This window comes from Anguilla anguilla, chromosome 1 (genome assembly GCF_013347855.1).
Source record: "Anguilla anguilla isolate fAngAng1 chromosome 1, fAngAng1.pri, whole genome shotgun sequence".
In the NCBI taxonomy this organism is placed as follows: Eukaryota; Metazoa; Chordata; class Actinopteri; order Anguilliformes; family Anguillidae; genus Anguilla; species Anguilla anguilla.
Window position 1 is genome coordinate 63,061,912 of NC_049201.1, and position 16,505 is coordinate 63,078,416.

General features: G+C 42.8%; 1 protein-coding gene across 2 annotated transcripts in view; it reads right to left on the bottom strand.

Annotated features, from left to right (window-relative positions):
• Positions 1-16,505, bottom strand: part of creb5b (cAMP responsive element binding protein 5b) — a 58,656-nt gene that overhangs the window by 19,756 nt on the left and 22,395 nt on the right. For both annotated transcript variants that reach the window (XM_035395276.1, XM_035395282.1), the window contains exons 6-7: positions 8,065-8,191; positions 5,094-5,204 (exon numbers count right to left, since the gene is read on the bottom strand). In XM_035395276.1, coding sequence (XP_035251167.1) covers positions 5,094-5,204; positions 8,065-8,191 — 238 coding nt within the window. The remainder of the gene's footprint in view (positions 1-5,093; positions 5,205-8,064; positions 8,192-16,505) is intronic.

Consider the following 16,505-nt stretch of genomic DNA (forward strand, 5'->3'; position numbering starts at 1 on the left):
AGTCCTGGTTCATGTAAAATATAAAATTATGAATTAGTAAATGAAAAGAAGATTTTCTAACTATTAACTGCCATAACATTTTACACAAACATTGACAAACTTTTTTTAAAATTAAACTTTAAATGATTTACGACTTTAGGTTTACTTGTCAAAAGAGTTATACATCAAGTATGCACATGTAAGTCCATGTGTACATTACATTAGCTGTAAATTATAAAAACATTTTTATAGTATTCAATAAAAAAATATTTCATTGAGGTGCATATTGATGTTTGAAAGCTGCCAATTTGTTTCTAACGTGTGCAGATGTAAAGCTGAATTTATTGTACTTTATCAGACTTTATCTTGCTTTGATGGTGAGTAACTCTTTCTATGAAATGATGCTTTCAGAATTCTTTCTGTTTTCCACCCTCAATTAAAAAGAAGTACATTTAGAGTGTGCCAAGAATTATGTCATTCTCCAAAAAGGGGCCAACACCAGAGCCAGTGGAGAGGCAGTGTAGAAACATATAGTATTGTTTACCTCATAAAAAACTCAGCACCTACTCCGACGCTTAGCGACACATTCATTCTCCCTAGTAACAATATAAACAATACATAATTATCCTGATAACAAATAGCACATTGCCATATGCACAGGTTCATACGAGCATCCTTAAAAGCTAGTTTAGAACTAGTCTAGAGTAATGACCAAACTGTTAAATGCAAAACAAAAACACTGATAACAACCTCGCCAAAAACACACTGCAACCAGCCAGACACTTTGAAGACTGAAAGGCTTTGAAATTCTACCGGCTCGGATTTCAGATCTTCATCTTAAGGTAGCCCGTAAGGAATATCTTCTCGGATTTGATAGGAAAGAGAGATTGGTCTTCGCTTTCTCCAGAAACAGAGCGATCCCTTTCATCAAGCAAAAGAAAGGAGTAGAATCAAATGATGGAAACAATAGCCGTTATCTGAGACTGGGGACGGATTTTTACCATAGAGACTCAGGTATATTCTAAAACGGCACGAGATTGTTTAGACTGTCAGGAGATTGCTGCGTGTGTACGCCACATGTTTGTGCTGTGAGATACGGCTGGAGGAGTGACGCACTCGCAGGACTGGGCTCTGAATACGAGCGCCCAGAGAGGACTGGGGAGAGCACGGTTTCCTTTGTGATGTAATGTTCTGAGCCGTGTGGAACTTGGCACTCGCACTCCAGCATTGCCCTCGCCCCGGGAGAGAAAATACACTCCCTCGCACCAACATAAAACAGCGCACAGCAACTCGTACAACTCCCTCGCCAAGACCGAACAACACAAAACAATCCACAACTCCCTCACCTTGACATAAAACAACACACAGCACATACAACTCCCTCTAAAACACAAAACAACGCACAACTCCCTCACCTTGACATAAAACAACACACAGCACATACAACTCCCTCTAAAACACAAAACAACGCACAACTCCCTCACCCCCAGAGAGAACTGCACACAACACAGACAACTCTCTCTTTCCAAAACAAAAGCACATGCATAATTCAATAAAACAATAAAACAAACACCAATACACACAATGCACTCTCTCTAATACAACAACACAACACACAACAGACGTAACTCTCTTTTCAAGACAAAACAACACACAGCTCTCTTGTCTCTCCCCAGGATAAAATAACACACAACACAACAACAAAGTCTCAAAGCCCTCTTTCCAGAGTAAAACAGCCGACAAATCTCCCTCTCCAACATAAACCTGCGCGCAGCGACACACAGTAACCTGTTTTCCTGTATACAACAAATCTCCAACACAAAATTATTAATTCCCCATATGCATCACGTATAACTGAAGCTACACACTACCCCACACATAACAACACACCCCTCCCTATATCCACACACAATACAACTCACAACTCACATTGCAGGCACATCGGAGTACTGCAGGACTGGAACAAGGGGCAAGGAGCTGGGAGCATCATACCTTTTTGGGTGCCAAAAAGCATCATGGGATGAGAAATGTTCTTGAGAGATTCTCTGATAGCTGCCCCCACAGGGGGGCACAGTAACTGCACTGCTCATTAAGTATTTACATCACATACAGCACTTATAGCAGCAACATCCCCACAAAATCAATTACTGGTCATTAGAGCTGGTGCTCAAGTCCCTCGGTGGGCTCTCAGCGGGAGAGAAAGGGTTAACTTTGCCAGGGTCCCCTCTGCCTCTGACTGTGCTGCAGACCAGCGCAGGAAGCCAGGCTGAGGAAAAACACAACCCGCTTTTTCATCTTTCCTTTCTCCAAGGAGACTCGGAGGGGGGCGGGGGAGAAATGTTAAAAAATGGAAAATGAACAGTCTCGTCCATGTCACCCGCGCAGGCCGGAGCCCGGCGGGGTGTGGGGTTACGTCCGGAGATTTCCCATTTGCAGAAAGTCAACATCTTGGCGTAATGCGATTAGGGCCGGAGCCAAGCCGCACCGTGGTGCACACATGGGGCTGATCAGGGCGGGGTCATATGATAGCGGCGCGTTATTTATCCACCTTGGATGGGCGGGGATATTAGAGAATTGCCTTACATTTACAAACCTGGGCCTGAGACTATCATGGATAACACAATTAAGACTTAAATGTTTTCCACTAATCTTTGGAGTCCATCAGTGTATAGCACACCGAGATGAACTCGACATTTGCTTCTTTTTTGTCTTCCTTTGTGTACAAATATACATATGCTGTCCTGGTTTTATATGGACCCCTGCCAATTGTCCATCTGAGCTCCAAAACACCCAGATATCTGTAAATCAGATAATGGTCATGGTACAGCAATGACAAATTAGTGCTGTTTCACCCTGCCCCAATTCCAAAATTGGCCACTCACATGTAATCTGGACACAACATACTTATATATGCATCACACATGACCATGAACAATAAAAAACACAAACAACATCTGTTTTAGCCAAAACTATGCTGACCTTAAGCATCGATCAGTTTCCATGAATCAAATTTGCAAAGATATAAAAAGAAAGAAAACAATGACTGGACGAAAGCCAAAGGAGAGATAATGAACATTAAACTAATATTGCGCCCTGTATCCCCCTTACCGTTACCATGGAAACCAAGAGGGGAACGAGAAGGATAACAAAGACTATCAATCTTGAGAGAGTGAGACGAGGGAGAGTTAAGTGCCCTAAGAATGCAGTCATCTTCCGCTGTCAGTCTGCCCTTCACCATAGCAATCGCTCACAGAATATCTCCCCCCCCACTCCGCCTTTATGCCTGTCTTTCCCTCTCCCGCATCCCTGACCTAGCTAATATTCATAAAGGCTAAGTCCTATTTACACTTTTATGTTCTGCTTTATTATTATTTTTTCTGGATACAATGCAAAACTACACTGAATGTATTTTGTTCATCTGAAAAGGCAAGTTTCTGTAGTTTATACAGTATGTTTGAAAAATAAATAATGCGATATACATGCCAGGTGTTTTGTTTCTCCAGTATCGTACTGTAATGATTACTCCTGGCACCGCATGCCAGGAGAGAGTGACATCAGAGTTCAGTGTGGACTAAATGCAGCCCTCTTGGGCTGTCTGGACCCGCCTTCTGTCGCAGGCCCAGGTTTCACACCCAGGAGGTTTGCTCTGATTCCACCTTGCACTTGCTTGCCACAATAGTGATTCACAAGTAAACATGGAGAATGTATGGAGTACATATCAGTGAATGCTAATGAGTGTGCTGCTGACTGCAGGAGGAAGATAGCCAGAGAGGGCCCCAGATGACATAAAAGATATGGTGCAGCCTGGGTGTGAGTAAGAGAGGACGGGTGTAGTGAAGGTCAGACATCACACCACTACATGTGAAAGAAAGATCTTGATATGAAACGCACTGTCTGGGTGTCACTCAGGAGCTGTGCAGGATGAGCCCCATCACTTTGCGATCACATGCAGTTGCCCTCATTGACCTCTCAACAGAATGGTTACTAAGGGCAACTCTATGTGACACAACGGATCCAAGCTCATGATGCAAGTTCATAAAATGTCAATATGCAACAATTCCTAGGGTGCAATGTATATGGTGGAGGGCAAATTTATATTGGACAGCATTTTTATTGCTGACATTGGAATCATGTACAATTCAAGTGAAATGCATTCAGCTCCAGATAAATTCTTTCAATAAGGTATGCCATAAAATAAAAACACATAACTGCATTGTTTTACAATAGGCAATGACAACAATAATGAATAAATAACTAAGCTATTTATTTATATTAGGTTACTTTTCTGAGAAAGTCTGACAGGGAGAGGCCTTGAATTTGGCTGAAAATAGGTTAATCTGATTTGTTACCTTTTTTACTTTTTAATGTATCTATTGTTGAAAACGATGTTGAATGGACAACATTTTGGCCTAATTATACTGAAAGTGATATGATGTACTGTATAATATACAGTATGAAGGCCGCAGTACAGTGACATAATATGCAGCAGCACACACACAGTGTGCAATAATCTACAGCGTTACTGTAATACAGTGACATATTCTGCAGGAGTACAGCTCTACAGTCCTTTAATCTGTAGCAGTATATCTTTGCAGTGATATAATCAGCAACAGTACAGTCATACAATGGTATAATCTTTGGCAGGACCGTTGTGGCAGTAATGCAAGCAGTACAGGCTCTCTGCTCTCTCCAAGTTTCCCGTCTCCACACACTAACTGCTTGCTTTGTTCAGGATGAGGTCATCGGCAGTTTTTTCCCCCTTGTGTTATACAAGTACTAACAAGTTGCAGGACCCACATTGCATGTTCTGTGCATTTAGATATACATCAGGCTCTCCATAGGCTTCCTTGCCCAGACACATAAAGACCCCTTTATTCTATCCAGAGTCCCCAGTGCTGCTCTGGCAGGTTGAGACTTTGATTCAGGACCCAATGATGAAATGCCAACAGCTACTTCACTTCAGAGCACTGAGGCCTTGGCTTGGCACAGTGGAAAAGAGTTCTGTTTGAGACTGTATAAGTGTGTACATGTGCATACACGTGTGTGTGTGTGTCTGTGTGCGTGTGTTTGTGTGTCTGTGTGCATACAAATACCATATTTATTTTGAAACTCACCAGTTTAGCCTCTGAGTGCATGGAAGGAACGTGGGGGGAGGAGCAGGAGCTGCTGTGGGTGGGGCCTTGCATGCCCATCATAGTGGAGCCCATAGACATCTGTCTCTCCATCTAAACGTGTTAGAAAAAGAAATTTTACATATACTGTTCATAAAACAAACAATGAACAAAGTGCTAATACTTTTGGAATGTAATTGAGTAAATCATTGAAATATTAGCGTGATCCTGAAGCCAATTTTGAATTACATTTTGTCTCCGAATCAGTACATTTTTTACACTCATTCGTTTCACTCCAAATTACAGAAGTTCTGAAAAGTAAAGTAATTAGGGGACATATCCTGGGGCTTAATGATATATGAGACGCACTGCTGGTTAAAAAGTGTGTGGGACTAATTTCACATGACTTCACTGCCTGTGAGAGAGGGTGCTGTGCAAGGTGTGAAGAAGAGCACCCCCTTAGTCAAACTGAAACTAACACAGGAAGCTGGTGTGCGATGGGATATGTCCGCTTAACAGCTTACCCAGCCTGTGCTATTAACTGTTTTGTGTGGCTGGTCACCTGAGGCTCTGAGTTTGTTTTGTTTTCTGCCCAGTTTCTGACTGAAAATGAGACCTGGTTTTGGTTCTGGTTCTTGTTCTGGTAAAAAAAGGTGTGATGTCTTAAATATATCTGATTCCCTATTTATTCATTTGCAAATTTGCAAAAGTGTACCTCACTTGAAAATCTGTTATACATTTTCAAGTGAGGTACACAGATGGTACATAGGTAAAGACATCTTATTAGAGACAATTTGATATAAAGAATCAGTTGCTTGTGGTTGATCCCTTTTTAAATCCTTATAATGTCAACATAATGGATGGACTGCACAATTTAAAAAACCAGAAGAGAAGTCTTGTACAACCCAGAAGAACAAGAATGAATTAATTTTACCATAAATGCATTACTTTGATTCTCACCTTGGGACAAAGCAAGTGTGTTTTAGACTACTGAGAATGTCCAAGAGTTATTTTTATTCTTTTCTGTTATACATTCTCACAAGAATGTAAGCTGTAGGTCACCAGTGAATTTCCTGTGTCACTTCTAAGAGAATTCACCTCCAGGTAACAAGTGAAATAAGTTGTACCAAACCAAAGTTGAACAATATGCCAGTCACCTGTCTGTCAATAGCTTGTGTGTCACCTGCAGGTCACCTCTGAAACACTTGCATTGCACCCATAGGCCACCTGCTGCAGACCAATTTGTCTTTTTTCATGTTACCAACCAATGACAGAGGCAGCCTGTGAAGAGTCTGTTATGTTACCTGCAGATCACCCGTAAGAGTGGCCTTCTGTGTTTTGAGGGGACCGTTAGCTACAGGCTGTGGGACCTGAGACCCACGGGGCTCCACCAGCTGAGACAGCTGAAACACGTTACTGTAGACCATGTCCGCAGAGACCAGGGGGGCAACGCTGCACAGCGCCTTAATTGCACTAAGTGTATTTTGTATGAAAATATGGTCAGAACCAGCACCCCTTTCCTGGTCTGTCAGTCTTCGGCAAAATACTGTCAGCGCTTAACTTAATAAACACGGAACATGTTCCCCATAAACACAGGCTGGTTTGTATTACAGAGGGAACATATGGTGTCATTAGAGACCTGGTGTGCGGACCTTTCTCAGCGCTGTTATCACTGCCGCACAATGCATTTCAATCTTACTGCTTTAAAAGACATCTAGGGTTATTCCACCAGAGACCCCGGGAATGCGTTCGGTTGGAAATACCAAGCATTTAAAAATTAACTGACCAATAGCCACATTTCAACACGCATTACCAAAATATCTAATTAATTAAATTAAATTAGAATTATTAGCCTTAGTTCACTATTCAGAGGTGTCACTGTACAGGTATACTGCTACAGAAGAAACAACAGTAGAATTGTACCGCTACAGATTATGCCACTGTATAGCAGTAATGCTGTAAATTATTGCATTGTGTCGCTTTACTGCTGCAGATTATATCACTGTACTGCTGCATACTAGACTGTATACATTGTATAAATTGTATGATACTCAGTATAATCAAGCATTCTGGATTTTTCAATGAATTTCTTATTCAGTTCAACAATTGCTTCATAACAATGATACAATTGATCTAACATTACACATGCCTTAAAGGCATACTATGCATGATTATTTTCAGCCTTGTTGTGGTGTGGTCCTGTGTATACAATTAAAGAAGTCTTCAAACCAGCCCACTCATCCTGAGTACCCGACTTCGGCCATGTAGCTATCTAACGTAGCTAACTGGATAGCTAGAGGTAACATTACTTACAGGTCCAACAGAAAACAAGCCAAGTCCAGTTTTCATCCCCTTCAGCTGACGTCACCATGGAAAAGCAATTCCAAGTTTAACTCTAGTTCTTGAACAAGCCCTGTCGGCTTGTCTTTTTGCTTCCCTGTAGCTATCTGGGCTTCTTCGCCACCATTACAGCAGGTAGCCAGTTAGCAACAAACGCTCTCCACTGAAATATGATCCCAAACACAAGTTCTGTATTCACATCCACCCCTCCCCACACAGAAAAGAGCGCCATGCCCAGGAATGATCTGGACACATTTTAGAATAACAAATATAGGTGAAGGTGCATAATTTTGGCGAAAGTGCATAAAGATAAAGATTGCCAGTGCATCACAGATATCCCTTAACATGGTTATTTTATAAAATTTCCAAGGTAAAAATCCTGCATAGTATGCCTTTAAGGTCCAGTTAATCAATTTGTTTGAACAAAAACCAGCATACATTCCTCAGATTAACTTGAAACTGACTGTGATTGGAATACAATAACAAGTAAAGGCTTCAGATTGCATTGAAATGATCTTTTTTAAAAGCTGTGAGAGTGAATAGACAGGCAAGGCTACTTGGCGTATTGTGAAGAGCACAATACTTGAGGCAGCTATTAAGTCCCAGTGCTCACTGAAACATTCCCTCTACTCACAGGCATCAGCACAGCAGAAGAGCCGGGCATGGTGGGATCTGGCAGTGTGCCTGGCATCGAGGCAGGTAGCGGCTGTCTCTGTCTGTTCCGTAGGTGTAGCAACGATGACAGCGAGCCTGGTACAGGCCTGCAGTTAGACAGAGAGGATGAGAGAAAGAGAGAGTAAGAGAGAAAGACAGAAAATGAGAGAGAGAGAGCAAGAAAGAAATTTGGTTACTGAAACTCATCACTGATTCACAAAGCCTTTAGAACGGTGATACATTGTTTGCATTAGTTCCTGTAATTCACTACTAGTAATTTTGGAATATTGTTACAGTTTCAAAATGTTTAAAAAGACACTCCAATCTTTTGCTACAATCATGTGAAAACACAGGCATCTGAAATCTACAGGAACCGGTTTTAAACATTTCTTTCTTGCATCTGTGTTGCAAAAGCAGAATATCTAGCACGAATCAAACCTAAAGCCATAGATTTCCAGTCCTTAGCAGCTACACAACACAACTACCGTTTTGCCTCGGTAATCAAATATAATCTGTTTATTTACTGTTCAAATGTCGCTTGAGAAGGAACAGAGAGCATTTGGTTCAGGCTTTGCTTTTACACATGGTTGAGATGTGACAGAAATAAACTTTGCTTTGTCCAGCCCCCTTCCTGCCCTCCGCTCTCGTCGCTCTGGCAGCGGCGCGCGCGACTGCTCCACAGACTCCGGCTCCTGTGGGAACGCTCGCAGACGCGGCGCGCGGCGGCACACGGGACTTCCCCGCGCTCCGCACACACACACACACACACACAGTCTCCCATGCTATTTAACTCTGACCCAAGTCCTTTCCATAGAAAAGCTTCATGTTCCAAACTCTCTCAGGATATGAGTGACACTGATATATCACAGCACTGTTGACTGTATGCAAGCGCTGCAACACAAGTTAGTTCTCTCTCTGGACATCACTCAACTCAAAGATTATTAACTTATTTAAAGATTATCATATCTCTTATGAAAGGTAACAACAGCGGAATGTCTTCAATTCTCTATATATTTACAGATGCTATATGAAACATTTAGATATTAGTTGGTCTGTTATCTGTAAAATAGTTTGGAGTTGTTCACATTTCAAAGTCAAAACTACCTTGACTAAAAAGTCAGCTAAAGTGACAAGACAAGTGTGCATCGGTTAAAACAATTATCCATTCAACCTGTCAACCAATTAGTGTTTCAAGCAAATTCATAAGAACGCAGGACAGAAGGGGATCTTGCACAGACTTCCTGCACCTGAACAAATACCCATATTATTGTAGCCCGAATTTATTCATTTCCATTACAGACACAAACGACGCCACTGCAGACAAATACACAGTCATTACGGCTCTGACACATTTTCATTTCTGTACCGTTTCTGTGCAGTCTGCCAGTTAGTCACAATCAGGCTAATTCATCACCACACGTGACACCCGCTGTTGAACAGCGTTCAGAGAGTGAACACAGCCAATACGCAGCAGAGTGCCTGTGTGTGAATATGAAGGTAATGTGACAAAGTGCACAGCCATTCAAAATGAGTACGGCTCTTTCCTGGAAGGAATTTACGCATCATGAGACAGTATTTCCTTTCTACATTATTCTGTGCAGCTTTTAGTTTTAAAATGTCACATCAGGACATCTTTTTGTTTACAAGCCCACAAAGCTCAAATATACTATGTGCCCTCTGTCCTGTTTCTGCCTGAACTTTTTCCATTTAATTTATTGCTATATCTGTTATTATTTTCCATTTATTTTATGCAATACATTTCACAAAGCACTCAAATCTCTGTGTCTTCATCCTGTTACATTGACCAGGTGGGGCAACGCACTCTGAAATCCTGGCCTTCAAGCCAAAACAGGCTGGAAAAACACACGACAATCCGATCACCTTTCGAGGCACAGAGCCAGCCCTGCACACACACTGTCGGCAATATAAAGAAATTTCTTGTCACTCGCCCAGCAGAACAGCATATTAATGCACAGGGGACAGGAAAGTGAGTTAATGGAAGGCTAGCCCTGGCTAGGGGAGAAGAAAGAAGCCTTTGAAGCTGAGCAGGTTCGCTGTCCCGCCTGTCTGTCAACACACCTCACCTGCACTGCCAACGGAAAAATCAACAACTGGAGCCGGCCAAAGGCGGCGCGTTTGGAAGAAACTTCCCCTTTTTCCCCACAAAACTGAGTTAAAATCCAGTTTGGAATTTCTTCACTTGAAATATACCATCAAAAAAACTTGCACTGTATTCCGCAGACATCATTTCACATGAATGTGTGTGTGTGTGTGTGTGTGTGTGTTTATGTATGTGTAAGTGTCAGTCGATGTTTTTGCTTTTTTATTTAATTTGTGTGACTGTATATTTGCACGTATGCATATATGCTTGTGAGTGCATGTGAATTTTTAGTGTCTGTACATGTATATGTGTTCATGAGGTATTTGCATGTGCATGTGTGAGTGTGTGTCTGTTTGTCTGTGTGTGTGTGCGCATTTGTGTGTGTGTGTGTGTGTGTGTGTGTGTGTGCGGGTGTGTGAGTGTGCACGTGTGTGTGCATGTGTGTGTGTAAGTGAGCGTGTGCACGTGCGCGCATGTGTGTGCTTGTGTGCGCATGTGTGTGTGTGTGTCTATTTGTCTGTGTGTGTGTGCATTTGTGTGTGTGTGTGTGTGCGCGTGAGTGTGTGTGCGTGTGTGCATGTGTGTGTGTGTGTGTGTGTGTGTGTATGTGTGTGAGTACGCTCATGGACAGTGCTCAGTCTGGGAGTAATTACGGGCTGTAAGTCCAGTGACTGGGTTGATAATAACCACTCCTCAGGTCCCAGGGGACTGGGTAGACGCGCTGCAGCCCTGACCCTGCGCTCTCACATTACTGAGCGCCTTGCAGCTCTAGCATGACATCACTGCTCCCACATTGGTCCCGCCTCTCTCTCTCTCTCACTCCCTCCCTTCTTTACTCATTCTCTCTCTCTCTCTCTCTCTCTCTCTCTCTCTTTTCATTCCCTTCCCCCCATCTGACACTCAGGGCTGTGAAGTAAAAACCCAAAGCACTCCCCTCTCTTGCAGCTGGAACATCTGGGAATAAGTCCTGTACTCTAACCCAAAACCCCTGAGTCCCACAGCCGGCGGCTCTGCTCTGGAGCTGCAGCACGAGCACCCGAGCAGCCATGTGTGCACCCTCGCTCCTGGTCCCCAGTCCCACGTTCCTCAGCCCTGCACTGTGGCTCAAACACAAGCGGCCTGGCAGCGGCCCAAGGGGTGGGAGGAGAGAGAGCCAGGCACAGTCAGCCCACTGACTCATATCCTTCCCCTCTGACTGCCATCCAGAGATGATGTAATGCTCTTGGCTTCTCTCCCTCCCTCCCTCTCTCCCCCCTGCACACCCCCACCCCCCCACCACCACCACCACCACCACCACCTCTATCCCTCACCTCCCCCCTCGTCCCAACAACGCAAGCCTCGCTCCAGGCTGGTGAAGTCACTGCTAACTCTGGTAGACACAGCAGCTAAAAACTTTCAAATGTAACCAAAACAGCCCAGGGCCAAGTTCCAGACACTGCGAGACGCGGTGGTGCAGTCGCCATGGGAACGGAGGTAAACACAGGGAGAAACAGCAGGCTCAAACAGCTTGCAGCTGCCTGCCGCTCTGAGTAAACACTGCACAGGACCTGCCATGATTTACTGTCTCTAATCACCAGCAGGGAGGAGAGGGCCACAGGGTTTGGACGGAGGAAATAATAAGAATCTGATCAAATAAATCTGCTCTAATGGCTCATGACAGAACCTGACGTTCACTGGCGAGTGAAGGGCCTGCACTGGGACACTGGGACTTCTGAGGATGTCAGGGGTATCTCTGGACACCACAGTGTCTTCGGACATCAGGGGATCACGTGAATTTTGCGATATCTGAGTTCTATGGAATCTAGGTATACTGGGATATTTGGATCTTGTGGTGTCTGTAGATGTTGGGGCATCAGTGTTCACAGTGGTGTTCAGGAATGTGGAGGTGCTTGGTGTATTGGCATATATGTGCATTTTGAAGTGTCTTGAATGCTTGTGCATCTACAGTATAGGGAGGGGAGTCATTGTACATTATCACTCTATTAGAGCTATGTACTTTATCACATTAAGTTCCTGTTTACATTTAGGCATTAAGAGAAATGTCTGTCTGTCATTGCCCTGCTCTTATTTAACCTCAGCAGTGCATTCGAATGAGTAGGCTCAAATATAGCACGTCTCCAAACCTCAGTCATAGTTCACTGAGAACCAGAATCCCAAAGCACCCAGCAGTCCACATGAGGGCACAATCTGGACTGCCATGACTCCAGAAACTAAGTTTGATTTAGTCTGAATGGAACTCTTCTCCAGAAAACACTCAGCATATTTCAATCTGAGAGCCTGGTCAGTTCTACGCCCGGACGGACGGGGCTCCTACATTGCAGGTTGAAAGGATAACACAATTAAGAACACTACTTGAGACTCAGAGCAGATTGGCACAAATAAATAACTCGGCTCTAAAGGAAGTTGAGTGTTTCGATTCTTTAGTTGTTCCCGTCTGACACAGCCTTGCCCCTTTTGAGCAGCACACACCGAGCATGATGACTCTTATAATGTGGTGTTACCAAGACGCCATTGTCCTTTGAGGGAACTTGTTCACATCTCTCTTCTCCTTTCTTCCTGTCCTCCACTCGGTGGCTCATAACATCCCTCTCTTCTTTCTCTCAGCTCTGATCCCTCTCTTCCTGCCCACAGCCCTCCCTGGATCCCACACACCGCTTTCATTCTACCCATGAGCGCCGATGCTTCTCTACCTGCCCTGAGACTAGCTCCTTCCTTCCTTCCCTCTTTCCTTCCTTCCCTCCCCCTTCTCTCTCTTCTCCTCTGTTGTGCAGCATATTTTCTTTCCCGTCTTCCCTCTCTCCGGTTCCTCCTCTCTCTCCCTCTCTCAGTTGTGAGGGCAGGTCCCCATCTCGAGGCTGCATGTGGTGACATATTCCCTCTCTTTTCTCAGCTCTGCTCTATGGGGGCCTGCGTGTGTGGTGGCCCCAGGCAGGGATGACACAGCGGCGCTGGAATGAGAGGGAACAGAGCCTGGGCGTTCCTCTCCAAACGCACTATTAAACCCTCCGCAGTACACAATGAGCTCATCTTAATTCAGGTCAGATGTACATCCCGCATTCGTTCTTCGCGCAGCTAGGGGCCATACAGGCAGGGTCACTGCGTTCCCTCTCCAAAACATCCAGGTCCCTCGGTTCGCCTTTTCGGGGGGGGGGGGGGGGGGGGTAGGATGGGATGCAGGCCTGACAGGTGGGATCAAACGGGAGACCCCTTTTCTACGTTCCGCTCGCATACACCATTGATTTTCAGTCTGTCACCTAAGTGTGCACTGCAATGACATGTGAGAAATCCGTTGCTTCTCATTGATGCAGATAGATACATGTCTGTTTACTGTTCCAGAGACGTGCAATGTAGTTTACACATGTAACTACTGCACAATTTCCCACGTGCATACATGCTACTCAGAATTACATAATACTGACTCGATACAATGCTATTGTTTGATTCAGATAATCTAGTTCTTGAAGGCATGACTGATTATTCCATTTATATGACTTTTAACATGTTGCTGAATGCATAAAAACAATCCCTGGTATGATAGAAAAACAATTAATCATTATTCTAGTAATAATGTTTTTAAAATCACTCAGAATCTATACAATGGTACCTCTTTAGAATCTTAACATGCACATGCAGGTATTGAAGAAAGGAACCGAGAAAGCGAGGGGAAGTGGTTGTGTGGTTGTCTTCGACTTAGATGGATTTTTTTGGAATAATTGTGAGTACAGTGTCTTCCTACTGTAAGGAGTAAAGATTATTTTCCATACTGACTGCGTAAAACAGAAATTGTTTATGAATTGACCTCCTTGAGGGCTCACAATCCACTATTTCACTCACAGCCCCATTAGCCTTAGTATATGCATGCAAAGGACAAAGGAGGTACAATAAATCTATACACTATAATAGATAATCTGTATCAAGGAAGCATGGCCAACAGGTCGCTATTTGGTTCTCTTCTCTCGCTAGAACAGCCCTCTTACTTCTTAGCTGACATAGTGTAAACTCTAAAGTATAAGTCCACCATAGGAAACTGGCCTTTGACTTGAACCAGGAGTAATGGGGCATGCCTAACAGGAAGGATATGGTAAGAAACAGTTCTTAGGTGGATTACTATATTGTAAATTTAAACAAGCTTTTCTTCATTTCTTATATAAAATTGTTAAACTGTTAGGTCACATTGTTAAAATATGCAACACAATTTCACAATTTCACAATTTAACAGTTCTGTTCAGCAGCAAATGAAAGGTAGAGGAGTAGAGGACTCCTCTTGATTACTCCTTCCAGCAGAAGATTTTAAAAAAATCATGCACAAAAAATTTCTACACAAAGTTTTCATTCACACGAGAATTGTTTCAGTGCATTAAAAAAGTATCTCAACTCAAAACATATCTGAAACAACCACTACAATGTTTTGTTGCAGCATGTTTACAATAAGCAAGTTATGGAGTGGTTAAACATTTTGACTGCGTTATGAGTCTAATTGTGTACTCAAATCAATGACACATGCATGAAGTAAAAATAATTTCACCATTGTCAGTAAGCATTCGTTGAAATGTTTCAAACAAAGACAGCATAGTGGACTTTTTGTTACTCTCTCTCTCATACACACACACACAGACACACACACATGCACACACATGCGCACGCGCACACACACACACACACACACACACACACACGTACACACATCCTCCCAAACCACAGCGGCAGGCTAACATTTTGTTCTATTTTAGGGTTCATCTTCCTGCGTAAGTGTAGAAGCATTTTGGACATTGTTCTTCAGAAGTGTGAAAACGGTATATTTAACACTGCATGTGAAATCAAAAATAACCTATTTTTACTTCTCTTCGTGTGCACAAACCCATGCAACCCAACGTGCCACCGAGCACACAATAACACAATCTGATCAAAATTAGTTCCCACCCCCTCGTTCCAGGAAACACAGCAAATCCTGCAACCTTTCACAGCAACCACTTCGGTGCATATTTTTATTGCATGCTTTGCTTAATATTAAGCATGTGAAAGGGGAAAACTCTTCCCTCCATCCCCCCATCTACTGTTGGCCCACAAATACCTTCGGTCCCTCAAACATATTCATCATTACTCTTAACATCTGCAGATAAATTGCAGCAGTGCCCTGGAGCGCACATTTTAACTTTGAACCAATGGCTTGTGCAGCCTGATGTACGTGCTTGAGTGCTCATGCATCATGCAAAATATTCTCTGATCAAAAGGGGAACAAAGGGTTTCCATTGACCGAAGAGTACTTTAATTTTTAAATGATATCCGTTTACTTTTTATTTCAATTACTTAAGAGAAAGAAAAGTATTTTATATTTTCAAACTCAAAATATAATTTGGCAGGGGTGTTTCTATGATTTTAGGAGGAACAAAGGACCAGTCAAGGCGGGCACTGGAAAATATATTTTCATTTTTCATTGGTTCAGAGCACTGTCAGTTAGAACCAATCGAGGAAGAGGGGTAGTAATGATGTGCAAAATCCAGTAGAATAGCTGCTCCATGATGTTACCCATTGGCAAACAAGCAGGATAGCTAATGACAGCTAAAATAGCAGCAACAATAACAACAACAAGGTACGGTCGAGGATACACATGCAGTTGATTTAAGTATGTGGGTAGTGCAGAGTTCTTAGGTCAAAGGTCAAACATATTAAAACACATCCTGGTCAGCCCTGCTCAAGGCAGAACTGAAACATGTCATTGAAACATGTATTGATCTTATTGAGAAGCTCTACTTTCGGAGAGCAAAAGTTTATGTTTACACACAGCGAAGTAGATGAGGTTAAACTGAGCCAATATTAAGGCATTGCAGAAAGATCATTTTGCAAGGGGTAAATAAATCTAGAACTTAAAATATTGTGATGTTGTAATGTACTACAGTGTAGATGTCTGTGGTGTGGCATACTCCCAACATGATCTGCCACAGACCTCTACAACACAACATATTACAACATCAGAATATTTTCATTCATAGATTTATTAGTGATAGATGTCTGTTTATGGTACTGGCTACAAAGGGTTGTAATGATAGATAGATTTTTTTAGTTATGTGTAGTCTGTATCACTAAAGAAAACATAAACAAAGGATCTGTCAGCTCCCATGGTGCTTGAGTCTTTCATGTTCAACCATAGCTCATTAGGGACCAATACATACAGCATGGTACTATAGGATGATGCATTGTCATGTATAATTTATTAATATTTTTCCATTTCTTTTTATTCGATGCGTTGCAAAATGTGCATTAAATTAAGGTTTCAAACAAGGGCTCAATTTGCTTCTGTGTCCTCATCAAGAAACATACAG